Here is a 22,933-nt window from a genome sequence, read left to right on the forward strand (position 1 = left end):
ACATTAGCCTGAGCCAGCATGAAAGTGACTTGGATCCTGATCTCTGGAGTGCTCGGTTTAGTTGCTTCAATGGACTGGATTCCCAGTCAAACTGACTGCTGCTAACAAACACAGAATGGAGGCAAGCAGGTAGCTGAGGGCAGAGATGGTGCTTTGCAAAGAGGAAAGAGGAGAGGGATGACAGATGGGAGAGACAAGGCAGGAGAGGTGCACAACACATTTCAAAGACCTTTCTTTCTCCTTTTCAGGTTACATACAGCAACTGGCATATAAGAAACCCGACCACTCCTATGCAGCCTATTCAAAATCACTCTCAAGCACATGGTAAAGGCAGCTTTTCTATAACGCTCTGCTGCATTGTGTAGAGCTTCTCCTTTGTATACCATTCCTCTGGAAGACATGAGCCAGAGCAATCTATTCCCCTGGCTACACTTAATGGACAAATTTCATGTGTAGAACTGGATCTTTAGAAAAATACACCAGGGGATTAAAAACGGAGGGGACTTGACAGCATCAGAGATTGGTAATGGAATGTGGTTCCTTGTATGGTTGCTGACACCAGAGTGGCTTAGATCAGTAGAGGTCTAACACGTGTTTGTTAGAACATGATGGCTTGTGTGAAATGAATTTGGTGGGTTTCAGTACAGTTCCCAGTGGGAAGGTGTCCACGGCGCACACAAATTCTATAATCACAGCTCTACTAGTCATGATCCCATCATATTTCACGCTAAGCAAAGTAAGACTCGGGGCGCCAACTTCTCCTGGCACCGGTGGGTGCTCGACACCCCACCTCCTCAGGCCCCATCCCGACTCCACCCCTGCCCCGCCCACATTCCAACCCATTCCCCAAAGTCTCCGCCCCTCCCTGCCCCTATTGGACTCCTTCCCCAAATCCCCGGCCCCGCCTTTTCCCTGCCTCCTCCCCTGAGCGTGCTGTGTTCCCGCTCCTCCCCCCTCCCTTCCACAGCTTGTTACACTGCGAAACAGCTGTTTCGCAGCAGCAAGCGCTGGGAGGAGAAGTGAGGATGCGGCACACTCAGGGGAGGAGGCGGAGCAGAGGCAGAGGTGAGCTGGAGCAGGGCGGGGAGCTTGGCTGCCGGTGGGTGAAGAGTACCCACCAATTTTTCCCCATGGGTGCTCTAGCCCCGGAGCACCCATGGAGTCAGCGCCTATGGTAAGACTTGGTTAGTAGTTGGATGGTGGAATGCCAGTGAAAACCCAGTTACTGCAGGAAGTTCTGTGGCATACAGATTTCTAAGCATTCGTGTGTCTCTAATCTCACCCCTCTTCCCCCCCCCCCCCCGCTTATTTGTGGGCAAGTAATTAAGTTACTGCAACTGATTGATTAGGTTGATCCACACAAAACCTGTCCCGACACCAATTATTGGTGAAGTTTTCATACACGTTTAACTCATCCCTCAGCACAGACGGTAACACATTGGCTCAAACATCTGTGTCAAGGAGAATTTCAGGAAGGCAGGAGCGACCTTCTGACCTGATTGATTCTGCATGTTAACCCCTCAGGCTGACGGCGTATGTAGCGAAGGTCTTTGCCCTGGCTAGCAAGCTAGTGCCCATACAACCTGAAGTTATCTGCGGGGCTGTGAAATGGCTGATCCTAGAAAAGCAGAAACCCGATGGCATCTTTCAGGAAAATGCTCCTGTGATGTCTAAAAGTATGATGGTAAGTTTAACCTTAGTTCCCCTAATACCCCACAGACTGTCCCCATTCTATTCAGCCTAGCAGCGTGACACTCCCTAAATCAGCAGTTTGACTCACTAAGCCAGATCCTGAAGTCTTTACTCTTTCTCACTGGATCCTCACCCAGGCAAAACCTCTGTTGAAGTCAATGGAAATTTTATCTGAAGCAGAAGTGAGTAAAAGCTGAGTAAATATTTGGTTTGGCCCAGTGTTTGTGAAATTGCATCCCCCTGAGTAAGCATGGGTTATATTTGTAGCTATTGCTGGCATTTCTGAGTCTGCTTAAACAGGGACATAACATATTTCTGGGGGAATTCTGTGCCAAAAAATTAAAAAATCTGCGCACAATGTTTTAAAATTCTGTACATTTTATTTGTCAAAATAACAATATAATCATGCCAGTTTAAATTATTTTGGTAATTTATTTCAAAATATCTGTCGGCAAGTACGTCTGTAACAATATAGACCAAAAAAAAGATTCTGGCAATGTTTTTTGACACATAGATTCCTTACTAGGCATATTAATACAGGACTTTGAGTAGTTTGTTTAAATGACAATACAGAACTATATTTCTTGTACCTGTCAGAAGCACTGAAAAGGTTTGGGGAAGTCAGGCTGGAGGGCTGTTGGGTATGGATGCGAGAAACAAGGAACAGGTTATTTGGGGGGCAGGGCAGGATTGCTAAGGAGCTGGGGAGCCTCCCCCATGTAGACCCTGGCTGACCCCAAGCCCTCTCCCATTCAGTCAAGCACATCTGCCCCTGTCCCCACACCTCCCATCCCCATGGGTTTCTGCAGCCCCCTCGCCCATCCCCATGAAGGATGTGGATAAATTGGAGAGAGTCCAGCGGAGGGCATCAAAAATGATTAGGGGGCTGGAGCACATGACTTATGAGGAGAGGCTGAGGGAACTGGGATTGTTTAGTCTGCAGAAGAGAAGAATGAGGGGGGATTTGATAGCTGCTTTCAACTACCTGAAAGGGGGTTCCAAAGAGGATGGATCTAGACTGTTCTCAGTGGTACCTGATGTCAGAACAAGGAGTAATGGTCTCAAGTTGCAGTGGGGGAGGTTTAGGTTGGATATTAAGAAAAACTTTTTCATTAGAAAGGTGGTGAAGCACTGGAATGAGTTACTTAGAAAGGTGGTGGAATCTCCTTCCTTAGAGGTTTTTAAGGTCAGGCTTGACAAAGCCCTGGCTGGGATGATTTAGTTGGGGATTGGTCCTGCTCTGAGCAAGGGGTCGGACTAGATACCTCCTGAGGTCCCTTCCAACCCTGATATTATATGATTCTATGTGTCCCTGCAGCTTCCCTCCCCCATTCCCTCAACAATGTCAGCCCACTAGCTCCTGCCCCAGTCTGTCCCCCAGTGGCCATTCTGAACCCCAGCCTATGGACACCCCCCCCCAGCAGCCCTGTGTGCGCCACTCTGTCCTAACCTGGCTCCACAGGCAGGGTGCTGTGATTAACTTCTACTCCTGGGGGAATTCTGCACCACTGGGCATGCACAGAACTTTTTTCCCCACAGAAAATACATTCTGCCCCAGAAACGCTGCAGTTCTGCCTTTTGCTCACCAGAGGCTGCTGTGGCACCCGAACAACCAACTGCATTCATGCTGCAGGCTGTTCTGGTGCCATAGTGGCCTCTAGTGAGCGAAAGGTGGAACTGCAGCGCTTCTTGGGCAGAAATGTATTTTCTGCCGGAAAAAAATTCTGCAGGACACATTAATTCTGCGTATCTGCAGTGGCACAGTATTCCCCCAGGAGTAATAACATTTGACACTGCCATGGAGAGAGCTACCAATTTCATGAGGCTGTAAGCTGGGCCATGGAGGATGTAGGAAGCAGATAGTGGTTATGTGGGGATAGGTAGATAGATCATTTCTTTTTGGGGCTGGCATGCTGTGACATTGCATTTGATGCATGGCCGTGACGGTGTGACGTCAGAACATTGCAATACTGTTATTGTAATTGGTGCCCAGATACTGTAGTGATGAGGGTACTAAAAATGCAGAGCAAAATCTCATCAATAGATTCGGTAACGTAGAGAGGTAGATAGATGTCATGAATTCTGTTCCTGAGGTTTGTTCTTTGTTTCCCCCTTAGGGAGGGTACCAGGGTGCTGAGCCTGAGGCATCACTAACGGCTTTCGTTCTTGTTGCATTGCTGGAGTCCAAAGACATTTGTGACAATCAGGTCCCTGTGAGTATGTCTGTCATGTATCTTCATTTATTCGCGTTATTTGCCTTTCCAGATGTGGTGCGAGAACACGTGTTGGAAAAAATTTGGCCTAAAGGAATGAATAGAGTTGACAGATTTGAGTTCACATGTGAACTCAAATCTGCCAGATTCCACGTCCTCCAGAGATCTCAGCACAATCCTCCAGGAGCTTAGATTTATATTGTAATAACAGCAAATCCCTGCTCCAAAGATTCATACCATCAAAATAAATGGGGGAATAGCTCAGTGGTTTGAGCATTGGCCTGCTAAACCCAGGGTTGTGAGTTCAATCCTTGAGGAGGCCACTTAGGGATCTGGGGCAAAAATTGGTCCTGCTAGTGAAGTTAGGGGGCTGGACTCAATGACCTTTCAAGGTCCTTTCTAGTTCTAAGAGATTGGTATATCTCCAATTATTACCTTTATACAGAGCAAGGATGTATTATTACCCCCTTTTATTGATGGGGGGAAGAGGCATGGAGAGACAACTGATATTCCCAAGGCCATGCAGGAAATGGGTAGGAGAACCAGGAATTGAACCCAGGTTCAGGGGTAGCCAGTTGTATGGGCCTGTGGTGCCCAGGCTCCAGAAATATTCAGAGCCCAGGGGCCTGGCTCCACCAATGTTTGGGGATGGTTCTCTCCCCCATAGCATCCTCTGGCCCTGCCTGCTGGCCCCAGGCTATTTAAAAGGGCCCGGGCTGGGGGCCCATGGTGGCCACCCCCACCACCACCCACAGCATAGTGGGACTAAGGCAACTTTCTGCCTGCCCGCTCTGTGTCACTGCTGGAAGTAGCCGGTATGTCTCTGCAGCCCCTGGGGGAGGAAGGTGTCTCCCCTCCCTGAGCTGCTGCCAGAGGGGTGTGCGGGTCACTTTTGGGAGCCAACACCACCCAAGGTAAGCGCCAACCCCCTGACTCCCTCCTGCATCCTTCCATCCCCCTCCCAGAGCCCACACCCAAACTCCCTCCCAGAGCCTGATCCCTCACCCCTCCCACACAAAAACTCCCTCCCAGAGCCCACACCCCTTCCTACACCCCTATCCCAGGCCAGAGCCCACACCCAGCACCCAAACTCCCTCCTAGAGTCCAACCACCTCACCCTTCCTGCACCCAAACTCCCTCCCAGAACCCACACCCCCCTGCACCCCAAACCCTGCCCCAGCCCAGAGCCCAAACCCCGCACCCAAACTCCCTCCCAGAGCCTTAGGCAGGTGGGTAGGGGACGGGACTTGGACCCGTTCTGGGCACCACCAAAAATTATCCAACCCTGCCGCTAGTGCTCAGGTTGCCAGCCCAATGCCATCCCCGCAAGACCATCCTCCTCTTCTGATTTCTTTTTTCCTTGTTATTGCCAGTAAGAAAGAGGAATGTCCAAATATGCCCATCCAGCTAGGCCAGCCTGGTCTCCGTTTCCAGTATTTGATAGAAACACGTATTCAGAGGGAGTGGCTAGCTCGATGGATTGTCAATGGGATATGGAGTCTTTCACTTCTAGAGACCTTGTTCCCCCCAAATTCAGACCTGCAGTGATGGAAAAATGTCATTGAGGTTTTTAGTTCTCCTTTGGGAAGTGAATTGTGGAAGGAGAGTGTATCTGCACAGTTCTTGACAGACAGGCCTCTAGATCACAAAACTCACGCTCCCGGTTGGCCCCCATGTTAGCCGTTTCACCAGGGGGACCAAGACCCAAGTGGACCACGGAGGATGCATTCCCCTCTCTAACCTCTAGGGGAGCCCCTCTAGGTCAAAGTTAAGGCACAGTGGTGGACGGGTGTGTGCGGAGAGAATGAAATTCACCCACAATACAATTCAACGAATTGTGGGTTTTTTTAAACTATGTAATGTAAAAATATATAAATTAATAGAATTTCAGCCTGATCAATGGGTTTGGTTTCTTGATGTGTTTTGGGTTTTTTTGACCTCTCAGAGTCTGAAGAATGGCATTAACAAAACTGGGGAATACTTAGCCAGAGTGTATCCATCTCTGAGAAGACCTTACACAGTGGCTCTCACGTCCTATGCCTTAGCCCTGATGGAGAAACTGGACAGCGAGAAAGTGCTTATGAACGCTTCAACAGGTAGATTATTGGCAGGTACTCAGTACCGGAAAGATGTGGCCAAGTTGGGAGGGTGCTCATGCGGGGGAGTGATCAAAGGGCTAGCGAGATCTACAACAGCTGAGACTTTGGTGTGGTTTTGTTTAACAGTGAGTATTGTCTAGTTGGCCTGATATTATTCTAATCTGTTCTACAGTGACATCCAACCCAGATCAGGGCCCCCTTTTGCTAGGCACCTGGCAAGAGACAGTCCCTATCCCATGATGCTTAAAGTCGAGTTCAAAGGCGCCTATTCAAATTAATTAGGCCCAATGGGAGTGGGTTGCTTACTTCTTTCAGGCTGCTTTGAAAATCACAGTTTGCATAGACAAAGCAGACTGATGGGGAAGCTAAGACCCAGAGTGTCTATGCTGCCATAAAAGACCCGCAGCAGGCCTGGCTCAGCTGATTTGGGCTTGCAGGGCTTGGGGAATGGGGCTAGAAAACTGCAGCATGGCCACTCAAGCTTGGGCTCTGAGACCCTGCTGGGACTTCCCAGAGTGGGGGCTTCAGCTCAAACTCAAACAATTTTGCAATTTGATAGTCCCGCAGCCCGATCCCCAGGAGCTCAAGTCAGCTGACCCGGGCCAGCTGCAGCTGTGCCATGGGTCTTTTATCGCAGTAGATATGTACCCTATGCAACTTGTGTCACGGAATTGGGGGAGACAAGGCCCTGCATCCCCGGCATCCTGCGATTCACCGTGACTCTCAGCCAGCCAGTAAAACAGAAGGTTTATTTAGATGACAGGAACACGGTCCAAGACAGGTCTTGCAGGTACAGACAACAGCACCCCCTCAGTTAGGTCCATCTTGGGGGGGCCCCAGGGAGGCCAGAGCCCCATCTGGGCTCCCCTCCTTTTTCCCAGCCAGCTCCAAACTGAAACTCTCCAGCCCCTCTTCTCTGGCTTTTGTCTCTTTCCCGGGCCAGGACGTCACCTGATCTCTTTGTTCTCCAACACCTTCAGTTGGCATCTTTCCAGAGGGGCCCAGGCCATCAATTGCCAGGAGACAGGGTGTTGGCCATTCTCTGTGCAGACAGTATCACAGGGGCCTTCTTGGGCTTTGTAACAATCAAACACCCTGATCCCCTCACCTAGATACCTAAGAAATGCATAGGGAAAACTGAGGCACCCACACAGTATTCAGAGAAAACATTCCCAGTCCATCACAACTTGTCCAAAATAGCTTGTTGCAGAGCTGGGAACTGAGCCCCGATCCGAGTCCTAAGCCAGAGTCTTAACTGCAAGACCAGTTGTCCTTTCTGTAGCACTTAGATATTTTCTGTGAGAATATCTATGTAGCTATGGATTTGCATCCCACTGACCATTCTTCACATGGGTATGGTTCAAAAGGTGGTATTTTCCATTTGGAGCTGCTCAGAACGTGCTGTTCTGTATCCTGGTGAAGATTATTCTAGTTCTCGTTCTTTTATCGCATTTAGAGGGAAATCGCTGGGAAGACACGAATGCCGCCACCTTCAGCATTGAGGCCACCTCGTACGCTTTGCTGGCCTTGCTGCGCGCGAAGAAGTACGAATTGCTCAATCCCATAGTCAGATGGCTGACAGAGCAGAAATTCTATGAAGGGGGGTATGGATCTACCCAAGTGAGTATAATCTTTGGCAGGCATAACAATATGTTTTGTGGGAAGATCTCCCAATAGAAGGAATGGAAACCCCATCACTTGATCCACTGAGAGGGAGACTCCACCATAGGGAACAATTGTGTGTTAGTCCAGGAGGTGGACATGATAACCTAATATAAATTCATCGTTTCCAAGGTCAGAAGAGACGGTTTTGAGCGTCCGTTCTGACCTCATGTATAACACAGACCGTAGAGCTTCCCAGTCTAATTCATTTTTGAACTAGAACAGAGCTTTCAGAAAAACATCCAATCTCGATTTTAAAAATTGCCCGTGGTGGAGAATCCACCATGACTCTTCCCAAATTGTTCCAATGGTTAATGATCCTCGCTGTTATACATACTTCATATGTAACTTTTTATGTCTATAAATTGCCACTAATTTTATGCCCCATATAGTTGAGACATGGCTCCTATTAATCCTAGAATTATAAAAATATAGGGCAGAACGGGCCCTCATTAGGTCATCTAGTGCAGTGGCTCTCAACCTTTCCAGAATACTGTACCCCTTCCAGGAGTCTGATTTGTCTTGTGTACCCCCAAGTGACACCTCAACTTAAAAACTACTTGTTTACAAAACCAGACATAAAAATACAAATGTCACATACACTATCACTGAAAAATTGCTGAGTTTCTCATTTTTACCATATAATTATAAAATAAATCAATTGGATTATAAACATTGTACCTGCATTTCAGTGTATAGTATATAGAGCACTGTAAACAGGTCATTGTATGAAATTTGAGTTTGTCCTGACTTCGCTAGTGCTTTTTATGTCGCCTGTTGTAAAACTAGGCAAATATCAAGATGAGTTGATATAACCCCTGAAAGACCCCTGTGTACCCACAGGGTAACGTATATACCCCTGGTTGAGAACCACTGATCTAGTCCAATCCCCTGCACTGAGGTAGGACGAAGTATTACCTAAATCATCCCTGACAGGGTTTGTCTAACCTGTTCTTAAGAAACACCAATGACAGAGATTCCACAACCTCCCTAGGTAATTTGTTCCAGTACTTAACTATCGTTACAGTTAAAAAGTTTTCCTAATGTCTAACCTAAACATAAGGCCTATAGTGGCCTATAGTGGATGGATAACCATTTCCACATGAGCCTCTGCTACTGGGCTGTCTCATGTTTGTGTTAATGACTATATGTTCATCACTGCACAAAAATATACCTCCTGCTATCCTGTGTAACATCTAACGCTGAGAGTTAACTGTTGTATTTTCAGTTCCTATTCATTAAGCAGTCAGGGTTGGATTCTGATCTCATTCACAGGCCACTGGGGTAATTCAGGAGCAAAAGGGATGCAGGCCCTTGGTTCGTGGCAATAGGACAATAAGGTGTAACCCTCTTGTCTTTTTCCTGGTCTTCCAGGCTATCATCATGGTGTTCCAGGCTCTTGCGCAGTACCAGATAGACATCCCCCTACACAAGGAGCTGAATTTGGATATTTCTGTTCTTCTGCCTGGCCGTGCCAACCCCCTCACTTACAGGATTCAGTATGAGAATGCTATGGTGCTCAGAACGGCGGAGGTACTGTTTTTTCCTGCGGCCACAGATCCTACTGTGTGCCCCTTCCTGATCATGCGCTAGGACGGCTGTGAGGGCAATCCAAGCGTCTGGGCTCTGGATGCCCAGGGTGCTTCATGCTCCTGCAGTCTGAAAGGAGTCCAGCCACTGCCCAATCTCAGGGTCCTTAGGCACCACAGACGCTGACTTTTTTCTTTTTCCCAGTGTGTGCTCAGCCCCACCCTTGCTCCATGTACATTTGCTCCAGTGAGAGTCATTATTTCTGAAAAGTGGAACAGCTTGAACTGGAGAGCTTGAGAAAGCCCTTTATGAGACTATCCAATAGCCCAGTGGCTAGGACACCCTTGTGCAATATTGGAGACCCCAGTGCAAAACCCTTCTCCACAGGCTGAGGGGAATTGAACAAGGGTCTCCGATATCCCAGGTGAGTCCCTGACCACTGAGCTAAAAGTCACAAGCAGAGCACTACCTCTTCCTGCTTCCCTTTTGTGAATCTACCCCTTAACAAAGGCTTCTTTCCACCCAAAATGGATTTTTTTTTTGATTTGCCAAAATTTTTTGTAATTTTCAGATTTGGTTTGGGTTGAACCTAATTTTTTTTGCCAATTTTTTTGGACCTGTCAGCAAACCAAAAGATCAGTTTATTCATCCAGCTCCATAGTTATTTGACCAGCTCTGGGCATTACCATCAGATGGATGTTTACTGTCCTGCATGAGATGAGTTGGGAGGTCTCCGTTCACTGATGGTGAATCCCCATCACTCTTGTTGACAGGCTCAGCAGAGAAGCTAACGGCTGAAGGGGTGAATGAGAGTGAACTCCCTTCCGTAATAAGACTTAGCATTTATATACTGCTTTATAAGAACAAATGTAAGCACATTAAGGGGCAGTAGGCGTGTATGAAGCTCGCCCTGCACCTGTTTGGCATATAGAGAACATCAGAAATCTTGCAGGCTATCAGTCTGGCATGTTTCATTGGCACTGGCCTATTTAAAATTAAGAAATGTAAGAGTCACCCAATCTGACTGTGGATCCTTTACAGACTAGGCTGAATAAAGACTTCGTTGTGAGAGCGAGAGGCACCGGACAAGGAACCTTGACTGTGGTAACGGTTTACAATGCAAAGATACCAGAGGATACATCTCAGTGTAAGAACTTTGACTTGAAGGTGTCTGTCAGGGAAGCCCAGAATGGTAAGTTACCTTCTGACAGGTTAAGTTTGCTATCGCTACCCGAACACCTACACAAGTATTTAACTTTACACACATGAGAAGTCCCATTGAAGTCAAAGAAGCATAAAATCAAATATGTGCATAAATGTTTCCAGAATTGCAGCCTAAATTAAGACCAGGAGAACAGGATGCACAGAGTGGAAGGACCAGAATAGAAATATTAGTATTAGAGCAGGACCTAGAGGCTTCAACCGAGATCAAGGACGTATTGTGCCAGACACTGTACATACAAATGGTAAGAGACAGTGCCTGCCCCAAAGAGCTTCCAATCTAACCAGCCAAAGGGAGGATTCCTATTCCCTTTACACAGGGGGAACAGAGCATTTCAGTTACTTTCCCATGGAGTTTGGGTCAAAGCCAGGAACTGTGGGTTAATCACCGGACCAGTGCAGAGTTGGGTGGGGTGTAAAGTAATAGTGAGGTCAAGGCATCTAGATTAGCAAATTCAGCAATGTTTCCTAGTGGACAGAGCGCTGGCCTGGTACTCAGGATATCCGGGTTCTGTTCCCTTTTTGCCACTGGTCTGCTGGGTGACCTTGGACAACTTGCTTCACCTTTCTGTATCCCAGTCTCCCCAGCTGTAAAATGGGGATAATGACACTGTAAAATGAAATTGAAAAATACTATAGAGCTAGATATTATTATTATTTAAGTCTTTTTTCTTTTGCTGATATTAGTTATCGTTAGGCACTACAGGTTCCGACACAGGGTCAGTCCAGCTGCAGGACAAGCATGCTGTCATCATGACACCTGTGCTCAGCAGGGTTAGAACATCTCATTATCCCACAATACAATATGGATGAAAAGTCAGGCATGGGACTCGCTCCCTCTAAATGAGAGATGAGTCTGAACCAAGTTTAGAACTGGGTCCACCCTTCTCCCTAGGGTTGGGTGCTCAGCTCTAGAGCTCCGTTCAGATATAAGGGTCTCAAGTTTGGGAGCATTTATGTCGCCTCATCACAGGGTAGAGTCATCACACTTGTCAGTGGGCTCGGACTTACAGCCATCAGCGCTGAAAATGGGACCTGTTGCTTCTTTAGCTAATAACTTGGCTGACTCAACTGGCTGCTGTTCTTGATATGAGCCACTAGATGGAGACATGAGCACACAATGAGGCTTTGTCAGTGGTTCGCAAACTTTTGAACTGGGTGACCCCTTTCACATAGCAAGCCTCTGAGTGCGACCCCCCCCCCCCAATTAAAAACACTTTTTATCTATTTAACACCATTATAAATGCTGGATGCAAAGCAGGGTTTGGGGTGGAGGCTGGCAGCTCGTGACCCCCCATGTAATAAAATTGTGACACCCCTCCCCCCCCCGAGGGGTCCTGACCGCGTTTGAGAACCCCTGGGCCATGTGCACACTACAGGCCCAGGGGTGCTCACATACCCACACAAGCGCGCATCTAGCTAGCATGAGTATAAATAGTGATGTCTCTGCTGTGCCATGGGTAAGGCAACCGAGGCACGGCTTAGCTGAGTACTGATTGCAGCGACACTACTGTTTATACTCTTGATGAGAGCTAGCATGAGCCGGAGAATCACACCCCTAGCACATAGTGTAGATGTGGCCTATGCCAGAGCCAGGATTTTGTCTTGGCCTGTTGGAGAGCTCAGGACCAGCCAGGAGTTTTGGGTCAAGTTCTGAACTTTCCAAAGTTCAAGGGAGTTCAGATCCAAGCTTCTGATTCAGGCTTCTCTCTCCTGATAACACAAAACCACATGTCTGTGGGAGAGGCTTTTTCACTATTGCCAAACTCAAGCATTCAAAACCCATTAGTCATGTCCCCAAAAAACAATGACATCCGCTTAAAATCATGAGATTTTTAAAATAATACATTTGGGGTTTGTTTTCTTTGCCTTCTGGTTTCTTTCAGTTGCTCCCACTTCACATTTTAAAGCTTTTCTCCACAAGCTCAAGGTCTAGAAAAGGACTTTTATGCTAAGTGAAAGCTGAGATTTTCATGTGATCTTTTGTTTCCAGGAGCTGGGGCTGGGAGAAGAACAACAAAAATTGTAAGACTTATCACAAGAGTTGGCATGGCTGCTTTTTAGCCTGTGTGTCAGGCATCCTTCAGGGTGGCTGGTTCCTTTCGCGGGTTTTTCACCCCAGTTCTAGGATCTATTCAATTAAAGTGCTGAGTTTCCAAGTTTTGGGGCTTTCTACAAAACAAAAATGAAACTTACACCAAAAAATATTTTTTCCTCTTTTGAAACATTTATAGCTAGGATGCCGGAAGGAGCCCTGCGTTCAGTCTTCATCAGAATCTGCACCAGGTGACAACACTGACCTTTAATGATAATGTTGAAGTTGAAGCTAGACAAAGTCAAATTTACAAATAAGGTGTAAATTTTTAACCGCCAGGGTAACTAACCATCGGAACAATTTACCAAGGAATGTGACAGATTCTCCATCATGGGCAATTTTTAAAATCAAAACGGGGAGGTTTTCTGGAAGATATGTGCTAACTCAAACAGGAATTATTCTGGGGTAGTTCTATGGCCCATGTTATACAGGAGGTCAGAGCAGATGATCACAATGGTTCCTTCTGGCCTTAGAACCTGTGAATATTGCTACACAGGACACACTTCCATAGAATAAGGATCAGTGTTACTGAATAACTATTACGAGCCCCAGTTCTTATCTAGCCCATGTAATTAGGAGATATCAAAGTGCTTTATAAAGGAAAACAGTATCATGACCCCGATTTTACAGATGGGGAAACTGAGGCACAGAGCAGTGATGTGACTTGCCTAACCTCACCCAGGAGGCTTGGGGCAAAGCTGGGAATAGAAGCTAAGTCTCCTGAGTTCCACTCCAGTGCTTTATGCACTAGACCACACTGCAGCACAGCTGGATTTGTTGCTGGTCTGCATGGGAGGATCCTGGCCCAGCATGCACTGGTCTGGTATAAATCCTGCGATGGCTTCCTCAAGGAAAGTCTCTGGTTGCAGGGCCAGTGCAACCATGTAGGCGACCTAGGCGGTCGCCTAGGGTGCTGGGATTTGGGGGGCACCATTTTCTTCGGCAGCAACTGCGGCGGCCAGATCTTCGGCCGCCCTTGTCACCACCCGCATTTAGGCGGAGGGAGCTAGGGCAGGGGAGTGCAGGGAGGGCCATCTGCAGCAAGTAAGGTGGGGGGGCGGCACGCTGGGGAACTCCCCGCCCCAGCTCACCTCTGCCCCGCCTCCTCCCCGAGCACGCCGTGGCTGCTTCACTTCTCCCGCCTCCCAGGCTTGCGGCGCCTAAGCTGATTGGGAGAAGGTGGGACAGGGACACATGGGGATTGAGGGAGTGGGTGTCTGAGTGGGGATGGAGAGGACATATGTGGACAGAGGGTTCAAGGACCCATGAGGGTGCCTCCTCCCTGAGCACGCCGTGGCTGCTTCACTTCTCCCGCCTCCCAATCAGCTTAGGCGCCGCAAGCCTGGGAGGCGGGAGAAGTGAAGCAGCGACGGTGTACTCGGGGTGCTTGTGCTCGTGCACGGAGCAGGGGTGAGCTGGGGCAGGGGTTGCCTCAGGACAGAGGGTGGGGGGTGGAGAGCTGCCGCAAGGGGGGCGCCTCAGGGCGGAGCGGGGGAGCTGCCGCGAGGAGGGAGCGCCTTAGGGTGGGGGCGTGGAGGGGGACAAGTTGGGGGAAGTTTCGCCTAGGGCGCGAAACATCCTTGCACCGTCCCTGTCTGGTTGGCATGCTTTAAATACCTAGGTCAGGAATAGAGAAGAGGCTAGGCTAGGCCCTGCTGCGATGAGAGCCATAGAAGTACCTTATGTACGTTTCCACAAAGCTACCTCACTGTCCCTCTAACCTTGTCTTTAAATGCTCCTTTGCCTTAATGCCCACAAAAAAAAATTGACAATGCTTAGGCAGTGGGTGAGCTGAGGCCAGTGCCCATCATGCTGGCCAATATTGTCTCACTGTTTCTTTGGGCTCTCCCGTCGGTCTGTATCCACCTGTTATATCTGGCCTTATCCTTAGACTGTAAGACCTTTGGGGCAGGGAACGCCTTTTGGGTCTATGTTTTTACAATGATTGGGGTTCTAGGCACTACAATAATTAAGAATACCTAGAGAGAAAGGGACAGATAAATAGACTTTATAGTTAATTCCCAGCATTGTCATGGAACCGTTCTGGCTAGAAACTTCCAAGCAACTAGTTCCTCCTCTTATTCCAGGCTATTTCAACAAATGAGAACTTTTGTTGAATTTCTGTCCAAATGGCCAGTTCCACAAGCAAAGCAGCACATTTTGTTCCAGTGCCTGTTGATTTTCAGGCACGACATATTTGAAAAGGATGCATTTTCCACTCAAATAAGGAAGGAAGGCCCATATTTGAGTGTAAAAATGCTACATGTTGCATTGTTTTCTTTCCCATGCAAATCGACTTGGGTTTTATTGAATTTTGAAAATTTGAATCAAATTGCAAAGAATATTCGGTTTTGGGGTTTTTAATTTTTCACTGTCCCTCATTGCACCTGGAGCATCTAAGCAAGGAAAAAGACCCAGATCTACAAAAGTATTTAAATGGCCTAATAATGCAGTTAGGTGCCTAGTGGGGAGTTAAGTGAGATAAGTGACTAACTCTCATGGACGTTCAGTGGGAGTTAGGCACCTAACCTGCTGATCTGCTTTGGTAAAACGCTTTAGGTGCTGAAATACCTTAGTAAATCTGGCTCTAAATGCCTCAGACAGATGTGATTTACCGCTTAATACCATACTGTGTTGGTGGGAGCTTCAGAAATGTATGGATACGGTGGGGAGAGATGGAGGGGTGTACGTGGGGATAGAGAGAGAGAGAGATGGGTGTATATGGGAATGGATGCTCATGGGCTATAGATTTTCCTAGAGGACAGCAGAAAAATATTAAGAACTGGCAAGTCAATATCAAAATGGGTTTCTCGGTGTTATATTTTAATGCAAGGGCATTTTCTTTTCCCTGCTAGGTACCTCGGTGCAGTTGATGCCACAATGTCAATCCTCGATGTCTCCATGCTCACGGGCTTCTCGCCAGATGTGGAGGATCTGACCAGAGTATGTCGAAATCACCCGAGCTATTCAGTAGAACAGGAAGGCTCAGGCTAAGCAGAGCTTAAAGCTCCAGCTGGGGGAGGTTCTTCCCACTGTCTGAGATGCGGAAGCTACACGAGGAGGTTAGAGGCTGGATGGCATCAGGCCATGGAGCCTTTCAGTTGTAGGAGAGCAGGTCTCCTCTGGTCAGCAATGGAAACTCATTACCATCAGGCAGTATTGTGTTGCCTATGTGAAACAGGCCCCCATGCATACAGAAATCATGATCGTCAGTGAGGACTGTACCTGGGACCCTTAGCCCTATCCTCTTGCACATGACCTAAAGCAGTAACTCAGCTCGAAATAGGGTCGGGCATTATACAGGCCTGCCACTAGAGGGAGATATGATCACATCCATATTGTATGGCTTAGTAGTGGGGATTAACTCATTTTGGTGCAGCTTCAGGATTTTGCGTCCCTGCCTTACCATGATACCTTTTGTTTTCCTTCGTTGTGTTTAGCTTTCCAGAGGGGTTGACAGATACATTTCCAAGTATGAAATTGACCGCTCTCCTTCGGACAGAAGCACCCTCATCATCTACTTGGACAAGGTAAGACTTTACAAGGGCGTTCTCTGATCTTAAAATTCAGGAACTACTGCTGCAGGCTCCCGCTTTAGCCAGTTTGCACACCCAGGTGTCCCCAGAGACACCCAGGTATAACTGATGGCAGAATCGCCTGCAGGATAAATTGTGCACAGGACCCATGGTCTTTAATGGGAGATGCACCAGCTAACACCAACGACTGAATCTGATCCCCCGTGTATCACTTTCTCCTTCAACCTTTCTCTCTTTCATGCCTTTTTGTCTCCTCTGCTATTTCTTCCTTTCCAAAGATCTAAGCATTCCTTTTCTGTTCTTTCCCCACCTAGGTTTCACATACGGAGGAGGAATGCCTGCAGTTTAAAGCTCACCAATTTTTTGAAGTTGGTCTCATTCAGCCGGGGTCTGTCAAAGTCTATGAGTATTACTCTTTAGGTAACAGTGGGCTGTACCTTTTCTCATCCCTGGGGTCATGCCCAATATGTCCCTTTCCCCCAGACACTCAGAAGAGTTTTCTCTGTTATCATGGCAGCAAACATGCTTATGGGAATACAGAAATTGATCAGGTGCATGAATAAGGAAAACGGGGGTAGTCACACTAGCTAGAATGAAAGTGACAAGAGTTCTCATTCTTCATGCATCAAAGCATGAGCTGATCACCAGTCGGGAGCAGTAAAGAACAGACAAGCCATGTGGCACAGTAAGGTGCATTTCATGCCTTCCTATGTAGTATCTGGCCTTGGTCTCTGTCTAAGAGAAGATACAAGAATCTAATACAGCTGATTCAGGAAATTCATATCCAGATCCAAACTTCCACAAAGCTTGGGCTGCTCAGAAGCTGAGAGCAATAAATCTTTGGAACGTGCTACCACAGGAAATCTTTTGATGTCATCATGGAATTAAAAACACAAGGTGAGGGAGATATTGTATTTTATTTGACCAACTTCTGCCGGTGAGAGAGACAAGCTTTTGAGACACAGAGGTCTTCTTCAGGTCTGGGAAAGGTACTCCGAGCGTCACTGCTAAAGGCAAGGTGGAACAGATTGGTTAGCATAAGTAGTTTAACATTTAGTCTGGCCTTAAAAGCTCTCAATCTATGAAAAGAAGATACAAGATTTGACTCAGGGTCATTTCTAGATAAAATGGCCAGTTGGCCTCCTCTGCTAGGGCACAGCACTGCCTAGGTCTCCCCAAGAGACTCAAGACATTAAAATCTCTCTCACTGCTTGAGTTGTTTCCAGATCTCAGTCGGGACTCTCACTTTGCTCAGTCAATGCTCTGGCAATGACCTCAGTGAGACTTTGGTTTGAGTAAGGACTTCAGGGTTGTCCCCTAAGAGCTCCAATTTGTTAATGGGTGTTAATCTGCATGAAGGGTAACGCTTCCCATCAGGAGCGGCGGAAGCTTCCTGAAAGTGGTCTGACCACCGGTGCCCAAACTGTGGCCCTGGCACCTGAAGCCCCAAGCCTGTGCCGCATCTTCTCCCCGAGCCCTGCTCCCGCACCGCGTCGTCCCCCAAAGACCCTGCGCCTCCCTCCCTCCTTTCTGCCCCTCCTCCCTGTTGCTCACCCTTACAGCTGGTAAAAAGTGATGGGGCCATCTCTGGATGTCTTTCTAAACAACAGCGCCTGGCTCAGTCACAAGATATGGGCTTGATGCGGGTATGGCGGGTGAAATTCTACAGTCTGTGTGATGCAAGGGGTCAGGCGAGATCCCAATGGTGCCTGGAGTCCTTAAAATCTACTAACCTGTGATTCTCTGCTCATTCTGTAGCTGACCAATGCACTACGTTCTACCACCTGCCTAAAGAGAGCGGCTTTCTCAATAAGATCTGTCATGGGGACATTTGTCGGTGTGCAGAGGGTAAGGAGGGTCCTGTTCCTAGGCTAGAATACAGGTTCTTGGAGCCCGTAATAACACACCCTAGCTCTCCTATAGCGCTTTTAATGTTTAGATATTTCAGAATTTGGGGAGGGGAAGTTCATAAACAATTTGGCGAATTTGACACGAATTCGCACAACGTTTCAGTATCGTTGAGTCTGCCTTTTGTGCTGAATGAATTGCGGTTGAAAAAATTCACCCAGGTCTACTTGAATGTCTTCCCTGGTGACTCCCTCCTTCCTCCTCCCCCGCAGAAAACTGCTTCCTGCAGCACAAGATGACGGGTCCCATCAACCTGAACAGACGAATTGAGTTGGCATGTGAACCTGGAGTCGATTATGGTAAAACTGCTCTTTGGATCTGCAGAGTCTTACATTTTGAGAGTAGAAACACGGTCCAGACTTACAGCTGGATCTGAGGTTGAACTAAGGGTAGGTTTTGGATTTATCAGTACAAAAGACTCATGAGATTTTGGGTCCCCAAAATGGCAGAAATCTCACAAAATCAGCTGTTTGCACGATAAGATCCTGTTTACCAACAAGATCTGGAAAATAGACCTCTTCTGATCTGGAACCCAACTCAGAGCCCAAACCAGAGGGTCTAAGAATTCAAATCCAACCTCTTGCACAGAAATATTCAGATTGCGATCTGATGCTCTAGCCTGCAATTCTCCATTTTGACCCAAATAGAAGGCTTACAGTATCAATCTGGAGTCTCCATTGGCCACCCTGGCCACTCACTCTGTGAACCCCAGTTTAGGTGCAGCTCTTGAAGTTATAAATGCAAAGTAATGCACATTGGAAAACGTAATCTCAACTATACATACACAATGATGGGGTCTAAGTTAGCTGTTACCACTCCACCCCTGCCCTGACCCTGACCCACCCGTCCCCATTCCAACCCCTTCCCCAAAGTCCCCACCCCAACTCCGCCCCCTCCCTGCCCCTATTGGACTCCTTCCCGAAATCCCTGCCTCAGCCCCACCTCTTCCCCGAGCGCGCCACATTCCCCCTCTACCCCCCTCCCTCCCAGCGCTTGCTGCCACAAAACAGCTATTTTGCGGAGGGAAGCACTGGGAGCTAGGGGGAAAAGCGGGGACATGGCGGGCTCAGGGGAGGAGGCAGAGGTGAGCCGGGGTGGGGCAGGGAGCTGCTGGTAGGTGCAGAGCACCCATCAATTTTTCCCCCTGGGTGCCCCAGCCCTGGAGCACCCTCGGAATTGGCACCTATGATAGACCTCTATAAAATCATGACTGATGTGGAGAAAATAAATAAGGAAATGTCTATTTACTGCTTCTCATAACACAAGAACTAGGGGTCACCAAATGAAATGAATAGGCAGCAAGTTTAAAACAAACAAAAGGAAGTATTTTTTCATACAATGCACAGTCAACCTGTGGAACTCCTTGCCAGCAGGGCCGGCTCCAGACCCCAGCGCGGCAAGCACGCGCGTGGGGCGGCCCTTTCCCGGGGGGGCGGCAGGCTGGGCCGGCGGACCTGCCGCAGTCATGCCTGCGGGAGGTCCATCGGAGCCCTGGGACGACTGGACCTGCCGCAGGCATGACTGCGGAGGGGGCGCTCGTCCCGCGGCTCCAGAGGACCTCCCACAGGCATGACTGCGGCAGCTCAAGCGGAGCCGCCGGACCTGCGAACCGTCCGCAGCTGTGGGAGGTCCAGCCGAGCCTCTGCTCCCGCGGCTCCGGGGCGCCTCCCGCGCATGACTGCTTGGGGCGGCCAAAAAGGTAGAGCCGCCCCTGCTTGCCAGAGGATGTTGTGAAGGCCAAGACTATAACAGGGTTCAAAAAAGAACTACCGTATTTATCGGCGTATAACACGCACAGGCGTATAACACGCACCTTCATTTTAAGGGGGAAATTTCAGGAAAAAAACTTAAATTTCAAATAAATTTAGCTAGGGCCGCTCGGGGGGGAGGGGGGACGGGATCTCGGGCCGCTCGGGAGGGGGTCGGAGACTAAGGCCGCTCGGGGGCTCGGGCCGGGCCGGGCAGCGCCGCTCGGGAGGCGGGGCTAGGCGGTGCTCAGCGGGTTAGGGCCGCTCGGGGGACGGGGACGGGGTCTCGGGCCGCTCGGGAGGGACGGGGCTCGGGCCGGGTCGGGCCACGCCGCTCGGGAGGGGCAGGGGCTAGGGCCGCTGGGGGGGGCGGGGGGATGGGATCTCGGGCCGCTCGGGAGGGGGTCGGGGACTAAGGCCGCTCGGGGGCTCGGGCCGGGCCGTGCCGCTCGGGAGGGGGGCGGGGCTAGGCGGTGCTCCGTGGGTTAGGGCCGCTCGGGGACGGGACGGGGTCTCGGGCCGCTCGGGAGGGGGCGGGGCTCGGGCGGGTCGGGCCACGCCACTCGGGAGGGGGCAGGGGCTAGGGCCGCTCGGGGGAGGGGACGGGATCTCGGGCCGCTCGGGAGGGTCGGGGACTAAGGCCGCTCGGGGGCTCGGGCCGGGCCGGGCGCGCCGCCGGGAGGGGGCGGGGCTAGGCGGTGCTCGCGGGTTAGGGCCGCTCGGGACGGGGTCTCGGGCCGCTCGGGAGGGGCGGGGCTAAGGCGGCTCTGGCCGGGCCGCTCGGGAGGGGGGCGGGGGCTAGGGCCAGGGCCGCTCGTGGGAGGGAGGGAGGACGGGGTCTCGGGCCGCTCTGGAGGGGCGCGGGGGCTAAGGCAGCTCGGGCCGGGCCGCTCGGGAGGGGGCTAGGGCCGGGCGCGCCGCTCGGGAGGTGGGGGCTCGCGCAGGCCGGGCTCGGGGCTCAGGCCCCGCCGCTGGGCGGGAGAGGGCGGGGCTCGGGCCGCTGGGGCTAGGGCCGCGCTGCTCGGGAGTGGGGCAGGGGCTAGGGCGCCGCTCCGCGCCGCTGGTGGGGGGGGCGGCGCTTTTCTTTTCTGCCTGGGGTGGTTATATCGGCGTATAACACGCACACATCATTTGCCCCCTATTTTCAGGGGAAAAAAGTGCGTGTTATACGCCGATAAATACGGTAGATAAGTTCATGGAGGATAGGCCCATCAATGGCTATTAGCCAGGATGGGCAGGAATAGTGTCCCTAGCCTCTGTTTGCCAGAAGTTGGGAATGGGCGACAGGACGTGGATCACTGGATGATTATCAGTTCTGTTCATTCCCTCTGGGGCACCTGGCAATGGCCACTGTCGGTAGACAGGATACTGGGCTAGATGGCCCTTGGTCTGACCCCGTATGGCCGTTCTTATGACAAGCTGCCAAAACGTCCTCTGATGAAACTGTCTGTCTAACACATATGTCACTATCAGCACCAGATCAAAAGAATGATGTGAAACTCCTAATCCAAGCCCTGGAGGAATCTTAGAACAAACGGAATGGATCAAGGTCTACTACCCTGTTTGCTTAATTCTCTCTGCCTCTCCGTGAGTTGACCACACACCAGTTTTCCTAGAGAAAACTGCTACAGTCTTTAACCAGTGTCACTTTCTTCCCCCTCAGTGTATAAAGCCAGGCTTGTTGGAACTGAAGAATCAAACACTCATGACACCTACAAGATGAACATTTTGCAAGTCATTAAAGCAGGTAAGAGCTCCCCCTTCCGAACACTAATAAACAAGCTCCACTGGCTCCCCTACCTAGAACATCTAAATGACCATCTTTCTTTCTTCCTCAGGGACTGATGAAAATCCACTAGGACAAACCCGCCCGTTCATCAGCCACGTGAAGTGCAGGGAGTCTCTGAGGCTGGAGCCTAACAACAACTACTTGATCTGGGGACTCAGCAGTGACTTGTGGGACTTGAAAACTGAGTAAGTAGCCTACCCTCCAAGCGTCTTCAGGTCTGCGCTGTCGGGCTGGAGATTGCAGGTGCAGTTTCGCCCAGCTCTGAAGGCAGTGCAGAAGTAAGGGTGGCCATACCATGACCCTGCCCCCCACCACAATACCCAGATTTCACAATGAAGACCAGATTTCACGGTCCGTGACTCAGTTTTCATGGCCATGAATGTGTAAGGGCCCTACCTATTAGCAATGTTGGGTCAGATTCTTGGGGGGACTTGTTAGGATCTGACATGATGGGACAATAGCCAGGGACACCCCCTGATGATAGAAAGTGACCAGAGGAGAGGGCCTCTTTACGATGTGTGACCTGAAACAGTTGCCCTTTTGTCTAGTTTATCCAATATCTTCAACTGAGCTTCCTTATTGAGTTGTTCTCCCTGGTAGCCCAGGGTCTTCCAAGCCCATAACCAGGGAGTTCCAAAATGGGGCCTTCCTCTTTAACAAAGAGGGTGCTGCCTCTTCAGAGACGTCCATCCTAATAGATGTGTGGCCGAATGCAGAGCATTGCATGCTGGGAACTCTAGTCTCTGACTAGACTCCACCTCCATATTAGAGATAAACGTGGATGCAGTCAGTTCAATTCTTACGCAAGTCAGATGTGGTCCTCAGACTCCGGCCAATGCTACATCAGAATCCTGGATGAGTGGACGATGGCATGGGTTGACCCCGGGACCTCTGGAACTTTAAAGCAGGAGCCTCTACTGCCTGAGCTAAAAGACCCATCTTCATCAGCCAAGGCTGCAACAGACTCATCAGCCTCTGATGTGGCCCAGCCTACCCCAGCGTGGGTGTGAGCTGCGCCAACAGGGCAAAGCCTGGCCAGCCTCAAGGAGCCACGCAGGTAGATTACTCAGTAAATCCTGAGATCAAAGGCACAAACCTTCTTCTCCATTCCAGGATCACCTACATCATTAGCAAGGACACCTGGATCGAGAAGTGGCCAAATGAGGGAGACTGCCAGGAGGAGGAATTCCAGAGGCTGTGCGAGGAATTCGAAGAGTTCTCCCAAGCCATGACCATGGTCGGCTGCCCGACTTAAACGCAGAACCAGCACTCACGCCGAGAGTCCAGATGGGAGGGTCTGAGCTCAGCTGCACCATCACGCAAGGCTGAGACACCTTCATTCCGACATTCCTATGGTGTAATATCCCCTCGCCTGCTTGTACTTCCTCTTCTGCCCCCTTACCAATCATTTCCATAGATTATAAAATGCCTGACTTCTTA

The 22,933-nt window shown here is 49.7% G+C and overlaps 1 protein-coding gene across 1 annotated transcript in view; it reads left to right on the forward strand.

Annotated features, from left to right (window-relative positions):
* The window catches only part of LOC120391020 (venom factor-like), a 59,038-nt gene extending 36,105 nt beyond the window's left edge, over positions 1–22,933 (forward strand). The window contains exons 25-40 of the mRNA XM_039514221.1: positions 249–324; positions 1,525–1,684; positions 3,810–3,905; positions 5,851–6,016; positions 7,461–7,624; positions 9,041–9,199; positions 10,238–10,388; positions 12,652–12,703; positions 15,368–15,455; positions 15,953–16,042; positions 16,363–16,468; positions 17,807–17,896; positions 18,169–18,255; positions 21,368–21,451; positions 21,543–21,678; positions 22,607–22,933. Coding sequence (XP_039370155.1) covers positions 249–324; positions 1,525–1,684; positions 3,810–3,905; positions 5,851–6,016; positions 7,461–7,624; positions 9,041–9,199; positions 10,238–10,388; positions 12,652–12,703; positions 15,368–15,455; positions 15,953–16,042; positions 16,363–16,468; positions 17,807–17,896; positions 18,169–18,255; positions 21,368–21,451; positions 21,543–21,678; positions 22,607–22,748 — 1,847 coding nt within the window. The 3' untranslated portion in view covers positions 22,749–22,933. The remainder of the gene's footprint in view (positions 1–248; positions 325–1,524; positions 1,685–3,809; positions 3,906–5,850; positions 6,017–7,460; positions 7,625–9,040; positions 9,200–10,237; positions 10,389–12,651; positions 12,704–15,367; positions 15,456–15,952; positions 16,043–16,362; positions 16,469–17,806; positions 17,897–18,168; positions 18,256–21,367; positions 21,452–21,542; positions 21,679–22,606) is intronic.

The sequence above is a fragment of the Mauremys reevesii genome, linkage group 25, assembly GCF_016161935.1.
Source record: "Mauremys reevesii isolate NIE-2019 linkage group 25, ASM1616193v1, whole genome shotgun sequence".
Classification (NCBI taxonomy): domain Eukaryota; kingdom Metazoa; phylum Chordata; order Testudines; family Geoemydidae; genus Mauremys; species Mauremys reevesii.